The sequence below is a fragment of the Myotis yumanensis genome, unplaced genomic scaffold (assembly GCF_028538775.1).
Source record: "Myotis yumanensis isolate MYYU_CA2020_CCGP unplaced genomic scaffold, mMyoYum1.0.hap1 SCAF_10, whole genome shotgun sequence".
NCBI classification, from domain to species: domain Eukaryota; kingdom Metazoa; phylum Chordata; class Mammalia; order Chiroptera; family Vespertilionidae; genus Myotis; species Myotis yumanensis.
The window spans coordinates 67,053,020-67,069,786 of record NW_027223761.1 but is presented as its reverse complement, the minus strand read 5'-3'; the positions used below and the strand labels follow the sequence as shown (position 1 = coordinate 67,069,786).

The 16,767-nt window shown below is 40.1% G+C and overlaps 1 protein-coding gene across 2 annotated transcripts in view; it reads right to left on the bottom strand.

The window, feature by feature from the left end:
• Positions 1–372: 372 nt before the first annotated feature.
• Positions 373–16,767, bottom strand: part of MAML2 (mastermind like transcriptional coactivator 2) — a 356,704-nt gene continuing 340,309 nt past the window's right edge. Inside the window, exons 3-5 of one of the 2 annotated variants that reach the window (XM_070425931.1) lie at positions 14,544–14,747; positions 9,102–9,213; positions 373–4,746 (exon numbers count right to left, since the gene is read on the bottom strand). In XM_070425931.1, the coding sequence (XP_070282032.1) occupies positions 3,731–4,746; positions 9,102–9,213; positions 14,544–14,747 (1,332 nt within the window). In that variant the 3' untranslated portion in view covers positions 373–3,730. The remainder of the gene's footprint in view (positions 4,747–9,101; positions 9,214–14,543; positions 14,748–16,767) is intronic. The other variant, XM_070425932.1, reaches the window with a different exon arrangement.

Sequence of the window (16,767 nt, the reverse complement as noted above, 5' to 3'; positions counted from 1 at the left end):
TTTTTGCACTTAACTTTTATTTTCTCATTCCTTTTCTCGGATCTACTTCCATGGGTAGGAGGTGGGATTCATGTATCATTTTAGAATTATATATTTCTTTCTAATAATATGAATTTATTTATTTATTTATTTATTTTTTAATTTTTGTATTGCTTAAAGCATTACAAAGGGTATTACATATGTGTCCTTTTTTTCCCCCCGCCCTTGACAATACCCCGGCTTCCCCTACCCGCCAGTGTCTTATGTCCATTGGTTATGCTCATATGCATGCATACAAGTCCTTCGGTTGATCTCTTATCCCCCTCCCTCCTGCCCCCCAACCCTCCCTGGCCTTCCCGCTGCAGTTTGACAATCTGTGATAATATGAATTTATTGATGTCGATTTTGTTTACTATCTAACCTTCCAGAATCATTGGAGAGTGACTATATAAAATGTCAATTCTTATTATTGCTCCATTAACAATGCTAATAAGAAGGATAATGTCACACATCCTTTTGGCAAAGGGGAGAGGGACAATGGAATTCTGGCAATATATTTCAACAGTAGAGCAAGAAAATTTGGTTAGAATAGTTCCTTTGCCTCCTACAAATCCCATCTTTCTTCAACCTCTTTAACTCTCAAGAACTACGCACAGTGAGGCTATGTCTACCTGGCCCTGTGTTCACTCAGCTACACAGCAGGCCATGCAAAGGCCCCCACCTTGCCTGAGAGTTAGGCAGTTTTTCTTCAGTACTTACTAGTTGCATGGCCTGCAGAATAGTAATAGGTGTATATATAGGATCTTAATGAACTAAAGAACAGTAAAATCAGACAAGTCAGCATTTCACTGGTGTTAGAAACTTCCCAGAGAATAAATTTGTCCATCACTATTAATAGTTCTTTGAACTTTCTGTGATGTAGCAGCAACATTGTCGGTGACTGAAATTCTGATTTCATACAAGAAAACCACTTCTGAATTTTTAAAAACTATTTTTTAACACATAAGATTACACGCAATACAAAATGCTGTTTTACAAGTTGAAATCTTTACAGTTATGGGTACAGTTACAGTAATGCAAGTAATATTAGTGCATTCACATAGAGCAGAGTTATTTATCTTTATTGGGCTAACACAAAGCCGAGAATGAATTATTTGCTTGAATTGCTTTCTAGTCTTTGAATTAAAAAAGAAAAACTACTTCTACCTCCTTTATACTATTGTCAGAATGAGAAACATTGCCAACAATTACGTACTCTGGTATTTCTATAAATGAGAGATGGTATTCCAATAGTTTTTAAGTTGTAAGTCATCAAGTTTTGGCTACGTATGTCTATCGAATTGTCATTATCTCAGCTTTCAGGAAAAATTATGTCATCTTTGGTAATAGGCTGCCAACAAACAGAAACTATAGACTACACCATTTTTTTCCAAAGAATCCTGTATTTTAATGAATAGCTGAATAAATAGACATTAATTATAAAATTCACATTACGATAGAAGAAAATCCAAACATTCTGATTGCTTGATCTCTTAAATTTGATAGCTACTACAAAACATACTATTTATGTTAGGGTAAAAATAAGCTGAGTCACGGGAGTGTGATGGGGAAGTGCTGGCAGATATATACAGTAACATGGAGGAGCCATAAAATAAAAGTGTTTCTATGTACATAACTTTTCCTTACATTTTTGCATGGAGAAACTCTGTTCTACAAAATGGGAAGACACACAGTAGACACATGCAACAAGGACCAATACAATGTGCACAGCAGAATAATCAAACAAGACACAAGAACTGTGGGAATTTTGGAGCAAAAAAGGAAGACAAAAAAAAGGAAAGGATTGAAACCTGGAATGCTTTTTTCTTATTGAGGTTTCAGAATATAACTTTGTCTAATAAGCCTCCTGATAGTTTTTAAAAGTTCCCACTTGACCGCCTATGGATTAAGTGTGGAGCTAAAAATAAACCATCATATTATACAAAACTTTGTATATTAGCATACAAAAGGTAACAATTTACTTTTTGTATAAAATATAACCTTTTGATAGTATATTTATTTCACATATGTATAAATATAACCCAAAGAATATGTTTTAAGTATTTCTACCAAAATATTCTTTACAAAAGTTTACAAAACAAGTAATTCATTTATATTTACAGCCTGGCACAGAAAAGGCTCTGGGCTAGTGATGTTGGTGTGTGTAAAAGAGGGTGCTTCTAGACATTTGAAAGAATGGGAGAGGGTTTTGCAGAACTTTCAAAATGTATTCTTTTTAAGAAAGAATCTATGTAAAGATTTAGTTGTGAAATGACTTCAGATAAATTGCATTTGATAATTGAGTATGTCAGTATATAACTAAAAAAGCAGAAGCTAACCTGTGTTCCTCTGTAATGAGGAAAATGATAGCGGTATTTTGCAGCCCTCTCAAATCAGCACACATCTTCCCCATTTTACAGCTGATCTGCATGTGGGCACTGAGGTTATGTGACTCAACAGAAACTCTTTCTTTGAGACAGTGCCGAGCCCTGAGGGAGCAAACCAGTCCATCTAGCTGGGGGCAATGATTCTTCCCTTCAGGGACAGAGGAATGAGTAGACTGCTACTAGAAGATCACACTCCATTTAGCTGTTTACCCACACAATACGTCCAAATAAGGTTTGCTTATTTTCTCTCTCAATTATCCTTCCCTTCAAAACCCTATCAAATAGACTTGTACCGACCCATGCTCACCATCCCTGGTCTGATCTGCTTCTTATCTTTCTTCAACCAAAACATGATACCTAGTAATATCAGTTTTGATCCCAAAACTTCCTTTCCTTACTAATCAGTCTCTGGTCATCAAAGTAATCAGGGAGGATCAGACTCAATTTCACTCAGCTTGGGAACTAACCAGCAGGGATCATTATAATAAGTAACACCCCATGTTATCTCTGGCCAAATAAATCTCCTTTACAGCAATGGCCAATGGGTGCTTTCTTTTTAAAATAGTGAAAACTGATGTCGACATGTGCACTAATATTTCAGTATGATTCGGACAGGTGATTGTATCTAAGACTTGGACACCGATTCAGAAATTGGCTGTGGAAGCCCAAATTGAGTTGGACAGCTCTGCATTCAGGCTTCAATGTTTCCTCACTAGCCAAAGCATCTTACTGAAGTACAGGATATGTGGGGAAGATATTTCACAATTTCTGAATGTTCTCTAGGTCCTCCAGCTTTTCTTTACTCAGGACAGTGTTTGGTTACTGCAAAAAAACCTATAACATTTCAATCTAGGAAATTTTAGAAAAACTAAATGAAAAGATAAAGTGGAAAGATCAAACCACACTCGTATCTATTAGAGCAAATGAAGGAATTTGATGCTTGTTGCTTGGAACTAATACCTCCGCCTCATGACATGGGGTTTAACCAAGCTAAAAGTTGTGTTACTTTTCTTTCAGGGAGAAAAGGAGCTTGGGCAACCTATGTTACACCGCTAATTACACATCAACATCACAGTTCTGTTTGGATCAATTGGGTGCTATGTCCTGGAGTTTAGACAGGGAAAAGTGATCCCAATGTTTTACTTTCAGGTTTGAGATTTAAAACAAGCATTTGGACCAAAATGTTCACTGCTTTCTGCTTTCCATTTCTAAGCCACGGTATCTTGATGTAGCCCAACTAAGAGTCAACAGTTGGCCTTTCCAACGTCCTTGTAAAATACTGCTTTTTAGTGCTTGGAGTTGGTGAATTGTCTCCCTTTTCTCCTTTAGGAGTTGTTCCCCAAGATTTCATCAAGATTTATGTCTTTCATCCAGTCATCATTACCAGGCTCTGTCTTCAGCAAAGAGTCAATGAAATCAGCATCACTGTTGAGGGCAGGGCCCATATTATCAGTCTGTTGGCTGAGAAAGTCAAAAGCTAAGTCACTGCCATGGTCAGTTCCTTGAAAAGCCCTGGAACTTTGGTTGGGTGAGGGAAAGTTGCCAGGTGTCAGAGACGGTGGCTGGCTTATGCCTGTCCTTGGCTGACTCAACCCTGTTCCTGACTGATTCAAATTAGGCAAAACCTGTGTGCCCAGCTGATTGGGTCTGAGATTCAGACTTCTGAGTGGACCCATGGTTTGTCCATTCAACGTCTGGCCCATTTGGTTCATAGGTCTCATTTGCACCGTTGGTGTTATCTGATTAGGAGGAGCCACTGCCCTCTGGGAAAATTGTTGGCTACCTACCGCCTGTTGCAAGGTCTGGTTTGGAGTATAGGCTGCAGGTGTACCTGTGGGGAAGCGGGCTCCTGCGGACTTCAGGGCTTCCTGCTGTTTGGTTGTCGCTTCTTGGGAGGCCCAGTTTGGTGCTGTTGTGTTGGATGTGATCATTACGTTCGATGTTCTCTGGGCTGGCATACTTCCCATAGTATGGGTCAAGTTTGGTCTCAGTTGTTGTGAATTGCCAACAGGTCCCGTTGCAAAAGTGGCCACATTATTATTACTAGTTGGCCCTAAGGTAGGTGGCCGTGGCATGAGAGGGTTGTTTTGATTTGCTATCAATTGGTTTGGGTTTCTCTGCTGGGTCAATTGATTCATTCCTGACGTGACACTGTATGTGCCAGGTTGATTGCAAGGCAGATTCCCGTACATCCCCATGTTCTGAACCGCTGTGGATAACGATGGCATTCTTGTTCCATGGGAAGCAGACATGAGGCTGGAATTTGGAGTTAAAATGGTGGGTGTTGAAACTGGGTTTGTCAAAGTCTGGTTAGAGTTTAAACTCACTGTTGATGAGCCACCTAAGGAAAAGAAGATAATTATATTAATTCATAGCAGTAGGTTATCTCTTTTTTAGAAATTTTCAATAACTTATCAAGGCCAAACCTATCACCTTGAAAATTACGTCCAATTCTTCAACTGTATCATCCCTACTCAAGAAGCGCCACGAGTGGCTCCTGTGTGTGGCCAGAGGGTAAGTTCCTATCTCTTTAAACATTCGGAAATTCAATGCAATCAGTATTCCTGTGGTTATTTCCATATGGAAAGCCTTCTGCTCCAGGAGGTACAGTTACTATTGCACTGTTATCCATACACCATGAGCTCCTTTTGCTCATGACATTTCCCTCTCATCTGATGTCCTTCTTGCCTCACTGAGCCCTCTCTGTTCTTCAAGGCTCAGGCCAAAGTTCTTCATTAAACTTCCCCTGATATTCCAGCCTCCTCACTCCAGTAGCATTTGCTTTTTAAAGTTTTAACTTAGCACTTAGCCTTTGTATTGGGAAATCCATGGAGCCACAAAGGACCTGTCAGCTACATTGATGCCTGTCAATAAGTGATTGGATGTGGGACCACCCAAGGATGGGCTGCTGAACAGAGAGGCTCCACACATAAGATAGCGATTAACCAACACATTGGAATCTTCCTGGCTTGGGGAGATTCAAGTCATCATTGGAAGACATCTTGAGAGGCAAAAGTGAGATGTCAGAAAGATTTTTTAAAAGTGTGTGCTGGATGATAAGGTCCACAAGGGAAAGAATTTTTGGCTGTTTTGTTCACTGTCATATTCTCCAAGTCTAATGGATGGTGCAAAGTAGGTAGTCAATTGATATCTTTTGAATGAATGAATGAGTGAATGAGAGATTGAAGCAAAGATGTAACTTGGAGAGAGATACTCTTTTAAAGTACCCTCCCTCCAGAGAATCAGAGATATTGAGAAACAGAGAATTGGACACACATATGACTATCAGAATGGCATGAGGAGAGCACGGCGGCCATTGTAACCCTAATATCCCCTACTGCTTGAGCATGGCTAGCATGGTACACAACCCAGGAGAGCGATGGCCTTGCTATTTGTTTTAAAATATGTCTCCAACTAGATGATACACCCCTCGAAGGCAGGACCAGTGTACTGTATCTCCAGGCTTAGCGTGGGGCCCTGCCCTGTGTAGGGCAGCAAATGTTTGATGAAGAGGGACCAGAGTCCGGTAGGAGATACTTGAATAGTACCTCAGAGTCCACAGACTGCTAACGAGGTTAAACAACGTCATCTTGGCATATGAAGGTTTCATGAGAAGGGACTTTATGCTATGAAAATGCAATGGAAACAAATGGAGAGGTCTTAAAAATCATTCCTTCTGTGTGCGCTCTATTTTAACCATATGCCCTGAGAAAGTTTATGAGAGCGGTATTTTTAAACAACCAGACAGAGAGAATTTCCATAAAGACCACAAAATATTATTTGCAATTAATATTTAGAAGCACCTAATATGTGGTAGAAATCATTACAGGTGCCTTCCATGCATCATTTCTCATATTAACACCTGGGAAAAGTGATTATTATTATATTGAGATTAAGATAAAAATGAAAGAGTTGGTGCTGTGCTTGTTGATTACCTCATTCTCAGAAGACTCAAAAGTACAACGCTCCAGAGCAGTGATTCTTACCCGCTTGGGGGTCAGCAGTTGGATGCTGAGGGAAATGCCCAAATGCTCTGTGGAAGAGACTTCTAAGTGCCTACCACATTTCCAACTGCCCTGTCTTCCTTAGAAACAGAGCCTTGACTTTGTAGTAATATTCTCAGCTGAAAAAACACATTTCCCATACTTTCTCATGGGGTGGGGGTTCATATGAATAAATTTTGGTTAAAGATAGCAGTTATTAGGTGAGAATCTAAGAAATCTATTTTTTCAAGAAAAATGTTTTTATTGATTTGAGAGAGAGAGAGGGAGAGAGAGAGAAAGATTGATCAGCTGCCTCCTGCACACCCCTACTGGGGATTAAGCCCACAACCTGGGCATGTGTCCTGACCAGGAATTGAACCAGTGACCTCTTGGCATATGGGGCAATGCTCAACCGAGTTACAACTGGCTGGGTTAAGAAATCTACGTTTAAAAGGGAATCTCATTCATGTTCACTGTAGCATTATTTACAATCGCCAAGATATGGAAGCAACCTAAGTGTCCATCGATGGACGAATGTGTAAAGAAAATGTGATATATATATATATATATATATATATATATGATTGGGCAAAAGTAGGTTTACAGTTGTTCATATGGAAAATAATACAATAATTAATACACAAATAAACCTTGTGTTTTGTGTACCCACAACTGTAGACCCATTTTTGCTTCACCCTATACATATACAATGGAATACTACTTAGCCATAAATAAAGATGAAATATTGCCATTTGTGATAACATGTATAGATCTACGTGAAATAAGTCAGATAGAAATGGACAAAGGCCATATTTCATGCATATGTAGAAAATAAAACAAAAAGTAACATACGTACTGACAAAACAAAAACAAACTCATAGATATAGACAACAGAATGGTGGTTACCAGAGGGGAAGAGATTTGGGGGGGATGAGAAAATGGGGCAAAGGGGGCCAAATACATGGCAATGGAAGGAAACTAGACTTTTGGTGGTGAGCACACAGTAAAGTATACAGTTATCAAATACTGCTGTACACCTAAAATGTATGTAATGTTATTTATCAATGTTACCTCAATAAATTTGAAAAAAAATTTTAAAGGGAACCTGACGTATTTGGGAGGCCATGTTACTTTTTCCTTTTTCCATGTTCCTATCTGGAATATGAATATGAAGGCTGGAGGTATGGTGGACACACCAACCCTTGGAATAGAAGCTCCATGCTAAAGAAGGTGGAGCAGAAAAACAAGGAAGACTGGGTCCCTGATAACATAGAGCCACCAAACTAGCCTTAGACTACTATCCCTAGGGATTCGTTTATGTGAATGGGAAAAGAAAAGCCCAAACATCCACCTTGAATTTTGTATAATATTTATTTTCCATAAAACCACTGATAGGCCATGGATGGTATTAGAAGCCATGCTCCAAATAAACCCCATCCTGTCTTTTTTTTAAAAAAATTATCTTTATTGTTGAAAGTATTGCAAATGCCCCCCTTTCATCCCCACCACCACCTTCACCACACTACCATCTTGTCTGTCAACCTTCTCGAGGACAGAATCAACTAGAGAATCCTACTTTCGCCAAGGCAAACTAATCTAGAGAGTAGAATGCATATATCCCTTTCGTACTTTTAGTGGAGAGAGGCAATCTGGTACATTTGAAAAAGTTGACATAAATTAGAACAACATATTTATAACAGGACCAGAAAATGTTAACACACAGGAGTAGTCACAGCTCCTTTGTCTCTAGACAACTTTCTTCATGGCTTCCTGAACAGATGAAAGTAACAGGTAAAGCAGAGAGAATTTGGGAAACTCCAAGACAAACTTAATTGACATAAGGAAGTGCAGCGAGTTCTGGGCAGCAGGGATTTGAATAAATGGTGAATAGGAGAAGGCAGGGCCAGCACAGGCTAGGTTTTGGAGTTCAGATAGTAAGAGGAGAGAGATTTTAGGGGTAGTGCCTATCACCTATGTTATATTGAGAGATTTATGAAGTTTTGTATTTGAAATGCAATCACCTTTGGTATTTTTAAGAGATTTTATAAAAACATAACTTGCTTTTTTTAAAAAAAATGTTTTTATTGATATCAGAGAGCGGGAGAGGGAGAGAGAGATAGAAACATCAATGATGAGAGAGTCATGGATTGGTTGCCTCCTGCACATCTACTACTGGGGATCGAGCCTGCAACCAGACGTGTACCCTGACCAGGAATCAACCATGACCTCCTGGTTCATGGGTTGACGCTCAACCACTGGGCCACACTGGCTGGGCTAAATTTGCTTTTTAATTATTTTCTTGGTGGCAGGACTATCTATGTTAGGGACGTGAGCCCAAAGGTGGAGAGAAAAAGATTGGGCTTTAAGCAAATTACAAATGTGACTCAGAAAGAAATGTCTACTTACCTTACAGTATGTTGGGAGGAGAATGGTTGAACCTAGCAGTTAGAAAATATTTAAGTTTTTTGAACTCTCAGAGGTAGTCTAAGAGCAGTGAAATATGTGAATACAGGACAAGATTAAGCAAGAAATGATGAGGAAACTACAAATATTCAAGTTTGGTCTTGCTTTGAAAGTTATATGGGTGGTAATGAAGTAGTCTAAGAAAGATGTTACAATTAAATATAAGATGGGGAAAGGAGGAAATAGTAAAAACTGAACATTTTTCTTCTTCTCACAGTTACAACTTTTATTAATTTTTGAGAACACTTACCAGAATACTGAGCAGTTGGTTGCATGTTACCCATATTTCTTCTTTGGTCTTTGTAATCTGGGGGTGGCCTTGTCAAATGTCTGTTTATCTGATCTTGTGAAGAAATTTTCTCCTTGAAAACACAAACAAAAACATATTGAATTGCATTGTTACTTTGTCATTTGTAAAAATTTATAGACTGTTATTCAAAAAAGAATATGAGAACAATCTTCAGTAATAAGGCCCATGAGTCATGGACCTTATTTATTAGCTCAATTCAGAGACAAATCCTTTTCCATTTCAATAAACTTGTTGTATGGAAATGCAACTTCTACTTTCCTTAACGTTTGACATGTGTTTTAGGTGTAGTAACTACTCTTATTTTCTTTATTTTGCAATTAGATTTTGATGAGGACTAAACTTACATGATTTTTGAGATGATAGTTCTAGTTTTATTTTGTAGCACACTTGGTATGCTTTGGCACCTATACAGGGTGGGGCAAAAGTGGGTTTATAGTTGGTTGTATGGGCAATAATACAATAATTAATAAGTAATAATACAAGAATAGCTTTGTGTTTTACCTACTCACAACTGTAAGCCTACTTTTGCCCCACCCTGTATATAGGTCTGGCCCCACGGAGTATAGAAGGCATAGGAGTAGGGTTTCCAGATAAAATACAGGACTTTGGGGGTATTCTGTACTTTTATTTGCTAAATCTGGCAACTCTAGACAGGAGGAGATAACCTATCAGGTACTGGTAGAGGCGCTATATGCATATTACTTCCTTTTCCCCCTCATAAACAACCCTGGAAGGTAGGTCTGATTATTCCCACTTCACAGTTGAGAAACAGAGGCTTCCTTAGGCTAGTGACTTACCCAAGATCACAAAGTGTAGAAGAGAAACCAAATCCTGAGTCAAAAACTCAGTCTCTTTCCTGCCATCCCAGACAAGGGCTCTCTTTCTCTGTCCCCCATTCTCTAGGCACAGAAATCTCCCAGGCTCCCTCTTTCTTCCTCTGGAGTCACCCACCTTTAGATCTTTAGAGTAGGTTTCTTTGGGAGCTAAGAGAGGAAATACGGAACACTCTACTTATATTGCCAATGTGGTTTATCATTGTTTCAGTGAGGGAGACTGCACAGGGGCCCATGGGTGTGTTAGTAGGAGCACGTTAGAAAGAGCCTGTCACAGGACTTGGGCTTTGGTTGAGTGATTTTGGGAGTGTTTAAGGAAGTGAGGATTTGTTCTGGATTGTCCGCTACCAGGAAGTGAGGTTGATTCTATGATTGAGTAATGAAGTAGCTGTCACTCATTTAGCCAAAGAGGGGGATTTTGGTATTTTGTGGGTTGCACAGTTACCTTGTTTGTATCTGTTTTTAGACAAAATTATGAAGCAGCCTTATTTTGTCTCATTTTATCATGGTCTCAGAGTAACCCTGTCTGAGGTCAGTATTTTGTAACATTGCTTATGTCCAACAGAGAACAGAGCTGCCTGACTGTCCTATCAGATAGGGACATGGGGGGCTACATTTTTGCGTTCTCAGTATGGATCAGGAAATTTTCAAACTTGCTTCACTGCACCCCAAAACAACCTTCATTTTCAAAGATAAAGATAATTGGCCTAGGTAGACAGAGAACAATATAATTATAGAAAAGTCAATAAATAGAAAAGAAGACCATGTAACAGATAGATGGGTAAATTACATGAAAGCCAAATCCCTACTGCCTAACTTAGAAGCCACTTAAACCATGGATATCTTAGTTTCCCATCAAATTCCAGGCTTCCTAAGTAGAAAAAAAAATCTACTATACAGGGGGGAAAAAACAGCCTTAAAACAACAACACACCAAATTCAAATTCTTGTTTCGAGGAAAAAAAAACACAACTTGAAAGACTCACACGGTTTGGGGGGCATCAAGTAATTCATATGAAACACAATTTTGATGAGCTAAGTGTAAATGAATCAGAAACACATGGATTGCATTTCTTTTAAATATGGGTTCACAAATTAAGGGAAAAAGTGGTTGGTGAAACTTTGGGTTTACCCAAACCCTAAATGTTTAAAAAACAGCTTTGAGATGTTCTATGAACCCAAATGTGGCAAGTCCAGCCGTCCCTGTTGTAAACTATTGTGCAAGTTGACAGTTTTGAATTTTATGCCAAGCATGGGGCTTTCTGAAATCTTCTCTTTTTCAAAAGCATCTGTTATTTTTCTTTTTTATGCAATTAGGTGTTTCTGCTGTTTATGTTGAAGAAAATCAGATTCATATGGAGAGAGAGAAAGGAAAGAGAGAGAGAGAGAGAGAGAGAGAGAGAGAGAGAGAGAGAAATTCAGCTTTTCATTCCTCATTAAAGACTAGATTTCAAATTTGGATATATATATATATATATATATACATATATATGTATATATATATATATTCAATTTAATTATTGAGTTTTTTATTTTATTTTCCTGAGGGCTAAATTAAGTTACCCAAAGCGTTAACATATACATCTCTGGAAACTTGAGCTTCTTAAACTACTTGTTCACAAACGAGGTAGATGTAACGGCCTTGCATATGGACTATCACAGAAAGGCCTATTTGTCACTGTGTTCTGCAGAGTAGCCAAGACCAACCTTCAGCACTGAGTGGGGACTGCTTCATTCTCAAGGGAGCAACATTCCCATTCCGTGCAAGTGTAAACTCGCAGGCATCCCTGAGACCACTTCTGTGTCACATGGAATTGAACTTATCAACTAATGCCTCAGGATAGCCCAATATCTTGGACCGAAAAACCTAATATAGAGAGAATCTGTCCTACTTCTGTTTTGCCATCTCAAAATGTAAAATGTGAATAATTCTAGGACCTCCCACATACTCCTATGGTAAGGATTAATCCTTTAATTCTGAAAAAGCTCAGCCTGGTGCCTGGCACATAGTAGGTGCAGGAAACATGTTGATATGTATCTGTTTTTAGACAAGATTATGAAGTAGCCTTATTTTGTCTCATTTTATCATGGTCTCAGAGTAACCCTGTCTGAGGTCAGTATTTTGTAATTTATGATGTCCATTGTAATAAGTACCAATCGCCCCTCCTCGTGCTTCATTGGCGGGAGAGGAATAGAGAGTAAGGATAACGCTTTCATGAGGAAATGTCTCAATTTAGGCGCCGATCTGGCCTTGCCAACTGACTGCAAATGACTACAAAGCATATGCTAATGTAAAGTGGTATCAAAGACTGTTTCTTCCTGGATATGCTAACAAGTACAGGCACCCTCAATGGCATCCAAACAAGAGAAATGTGAATGGTTTATAAAAATCACAAAAACAGCAGCCGCATTCATCTCTCGCAGCTCATGCCACTGCCCTTCGCACCTGTCCCAGTGGTGACTCAACGGGGGCTCAATGAGAGTTAGGCCGGTGCCAGGATAGGACCCTCATGGAGTGTTTCCTTGCCTTTTAATCAGAGCTGAAAACCCAGAAATTCAACCTCTGCATGTTATAATTCAACAAATTAGTAGCACTGATGGGAATGACAGTGGAACCAGGAAGTCAATCTTAGATTGTGCATGTCCTCCCTCTCTACCCTTGTGCCTAAGCTATTTAGTTAGAAGGTAAAAAACAAAACTAAAACAACCCAAACAAGTGGGAGCAAGTGATTGGAGAACTGGGGTTTTCAAAACTATGATTTATAGGAGAAATCAGCTGCATCACTTTAGGTTGGTGGTTCCCCTAAACCTTATACCTTAGGGCAATACTCAAGGTCACCTGAAAATTTATTTCTCACTATTTCTTATCCAAATTCAAATAAATTTATTTCTATTTCTTCTCATATGCTTTGGACTTTAAACTTATTCCATCTGTTATTCCTGAAAGAACAGAAATAATCATTACATTATTATGCATACTTTCCATTATGTATTAAATATTTCATGATAAAATCTCAGACCAACTAACAAATACACACATAGGCTGTGCCTTTTGGTCTCTGGCACACCCTCTGCCTGGGACCCGTTAGAATCCTACAGTCCTTCAAAATCAAATTTTACCTTTTCTGGGAGACTATTCCCAATCTCTCCAGCTGGATTTCATATTTCCCTCCATTACATTTTTCCTTACTATGTGTATACCTTTATTATAATGCAAATCTGAATCTAGTACTTCCTTGTTTAAAATCCTTAACATCCTCTCCATTGCCTTTCAGACAATGTAGATTCTGATTTCTTAAGCTCTACCCTCTGGCTTTTCTCTGTCCTTGTGCACGGTCTATGCCTCAGCGAACTGATAGGTAGCATGTTGTCTCTGAGTCTTTGAATTTGCTGGCTCTTCTGGCTGTAAACCCTTGCTCCTCACCTCTACCTCCCACTTCACCTTCAGATCTTCAGTAGATACTACTTCCTCTCTGGAACCATTTCTAGTAGTTCCCACATCGCAGCATTTAATCACATGCCTTACAGTTGCCTATTTATTTAGCATCCCCAGTGGGCTCCAAGCTCCCTAGGGACAAAGGCAGGGTCTGTCTTGTTTATGGCTGAATTCCCAGAGAAAAGAACTAAATATGTACTGAATGGAATGTAGAACTTATCACACCTTGGGTTTTTGACTCTTATTACAAAGTTCTTGAATATAAAAATTTGTGTTGTTGTGTTTTTTTTTCTCTTTTCTGTGTTCCTTGGCTCTATCAACCTGGAGACGGTTAACCTTGTCCCGGTCTTCTTTCATTTGGCCAAAAAGTTTGAAGGGAGAGAATGAAACTTGGAGATAGGGCCTTGGTCCTAGGAGGCAGGAAGGGTTTGGATCGGCTGTTGGGTGTATGTGAATGTCTGAGAATACAGAAGGAATGAACAGATAAACACCGAACAGGGTTAATGTTTGGGTAATGTGTGGGAAATAATGGCCCTGCCTCTCTTTAAGGCTACTTCTATATGATAAAAGTGGGAAATACACTTTCCATTTTCTTAAAAAAAATCCCCCATTTTGAGATACTATATTTTGAAAGCCAAATCTTAAGTTATGAAACTCCACGTTGGCTTTTAAAACTGCTTTTACAATTTTCTTATCTCTAAAATCAGTTTGGATTTGAGCTGGTTAGAGTTCGGATTTGAGCTGGTTAGAGTTCTGTTCACTATTTCTGCCCCTCGGGGCTGTGGAACAAGACTGGTTTCTTTTGCCTGATTCAAGTGCCCATGGTGGTGGTTCTAAACATTCCTGGGCTGGGCAGGGCTAGTTAGCTGAGGTGCCCTGCATTCCAACTGTCCAGCAGCTGGTAAATCAAGTTTTTTTGTTTTGTTTCCCTGCCCTCCCCTCCCCCGCCAAGCACTTCACATGTATAGAATTAACTTCTCTTAGAAACAGGACACCCTTTTCGCTGACCCATAAGTAGGCCCAGAGGAAAGGGCAGCAAATAGAAATGGAAAGTAATGGACTCCCTCTGTTGGGCCAGCAGGTACGCGCAGTAGATGTTAGGAGAAAGCTTTACCGCATCCACCAGCATCTGCTGCTGCAGGAGAAGCTGCTGTTTCTGCTCCAGGATCTGCCTCTGTAGAGTCTGTTTCTTTCCCATCAATTGCTGATTCAACAGTGATTGCTGGGAGTTCATGTAACCGCTTCCAGTGTTTGGATTTGAGCAGGGGTTGGGACTTGGACTGGGGCCTGTGCTCTGGCCTACCACAGAGTGTTGATCCTAAAGAAGAGAAAGGAGGGAGAAAGCTACTGTGAGTTGAAAGAAGCAAAACGTATCACAAAGATCATAAGCTGAGATTCCGAACATTTTTCATCTTGTTAAGATCAAACATGGTGAACGGGTTGGAGATCAGAGAATTGCTTTCTAAGTGTAGAAGAAATAATTGCCTATCACGGCAGCCAAAGCAGCTGGGTCAGTGACATTAGGGCCCTGGAAAAGCTCCCCTAGGACTCTGGTGGGGGAACCTCCACATTCCAGAAAGTGTTTATGGAACCTCAAAGAAAACGACCATAAAAACATATGACAAACCTCGCAATTGCTCAGGAACAAACACATCATAAAGTAACAAGTTCTCCCTTTTCCCTAAGGTTAGCACATATCAATGCTGATCCTGCAAAGAAAATTAGGTTTCGATTCACATGTTTAAAATTCGAATAAGCATTTTGAACAGAAGGGGCCTCGCTGGCGATGAAAAGGCAGGAAGGCCTGTGACTTCTGTTTTACAAACACTCCCAAACTTGAAAAGGACTTCATTTTTCACAGTCTTGTTAATTTTGTTCCCTGGTCAGTAAGTCAGAAATCTCAGTGCATAAGTAATATAAGAGCACCCAACTGGCTAGCAATGAAAAAGTACTGACTGAAAACTCACATCGTATATGAAATAATACTGGGTACTAGTGAATCGCCATTCTAACTTATGGTCTCTACCAATCTTTAGGCATTGACAAGTCAGGACCCTGCAGTGGAGAAAGCCAAACCCAGCCAAATACTTTCATTAACTTCCGATGATGTGTTTAGAATTGAGCTGTATACTGTTGGGGTTACAAGAAAACTAGAAAGCATTGTCCTCACTTGGAAACTTTATCATCTAACTAGAGGCCTGGTGCACGAGATTCATGCACTCAGGGTGGTGGTGGGGGGGGGGGGGTCCCTCAGCCTGGCCTGCACCCTCTCACAGTCTGGGAGCCCTTGGGAGATGTCCGACTGATGGCTTAGCCCCACGGGGAGCAGGCCTAAGCTGTCAGTTGGACATTCTTAGCGCTGCCTGGGACGCCGGCTTCTGGCTGAGTGGCACTCCCCCTGTGGGAGCGCACTGACCACCAGGGGCAGCTCCTGTGTTGAGCATCTGCCCCCTGGTGGTCAGTGTACGTCATAGCAGCCATTTGTTCCACCCGTTCTGTTCGGTCGATTTGCCTATTACCATTTTATTACATAGGATTAAGAAAGAACTGACAGACTTACATGTAAAAATACAAGCAAATTTAGGATCAAGTTTTAGATTATATGATACAAGTGCGAAGTCAAAGATGCCCTGGCTTTACTCCAGAAATTCTGAGGCTGTGGATCGGGTACCTGCACAGATGATTCTAATGCCCATTGGCCCAGAGAATGCTCTTTGAGAAACACTGGCTATGTGGGAGCAATAAAATCCAACTCTCATTCCTCAACTGGACTGTGTGAGGGCACAAGAGCTTAAAAAGATAAAGCAACTCTCCGGATGTCTGGCAAGCAGTAGTGTCTAGTAAGTAGTCTCTTCCCTTTTATCTCTTTCCCTTTCTTTCCTTATCTGCTGAGTTTTAAAAAAAGCCTGGGATGTAGGAAGCAAGGCCTTGCTTTAGGAATCCCTGGGGCTACAGAGCTCACCAACTGCCCTCAAAAGCAAAAGGATACACAGTAATCTGAAAGGCGACCATGCACTGAGTCTTACTGCAGGCAGTCACCATGCTTGATCTCTCCTGTTTACTCCTCCCAACAAAACAACGAGCAAGCAGTAGTATCATCCCAGCTTTGCAGCTCAGAAACCTCAGCTCAGAGAGATCACGCAGCTGTACGTCCTGGAGGAGGATTTGAAGCTGGGTCTGTCTGAGTCCAGAACTCCAGTTCTCAATCATATACTCTGTTGTTTTGCAGTTGAGATGAGAAGCGTCGAGGAGAAAGATGTTCATACTTTAAACCTGTGCCAACCCATCTGTGCACAAAGCAAATGCTTGTTGAGCCCTTTCCTCAGGGGTGAGCCCCT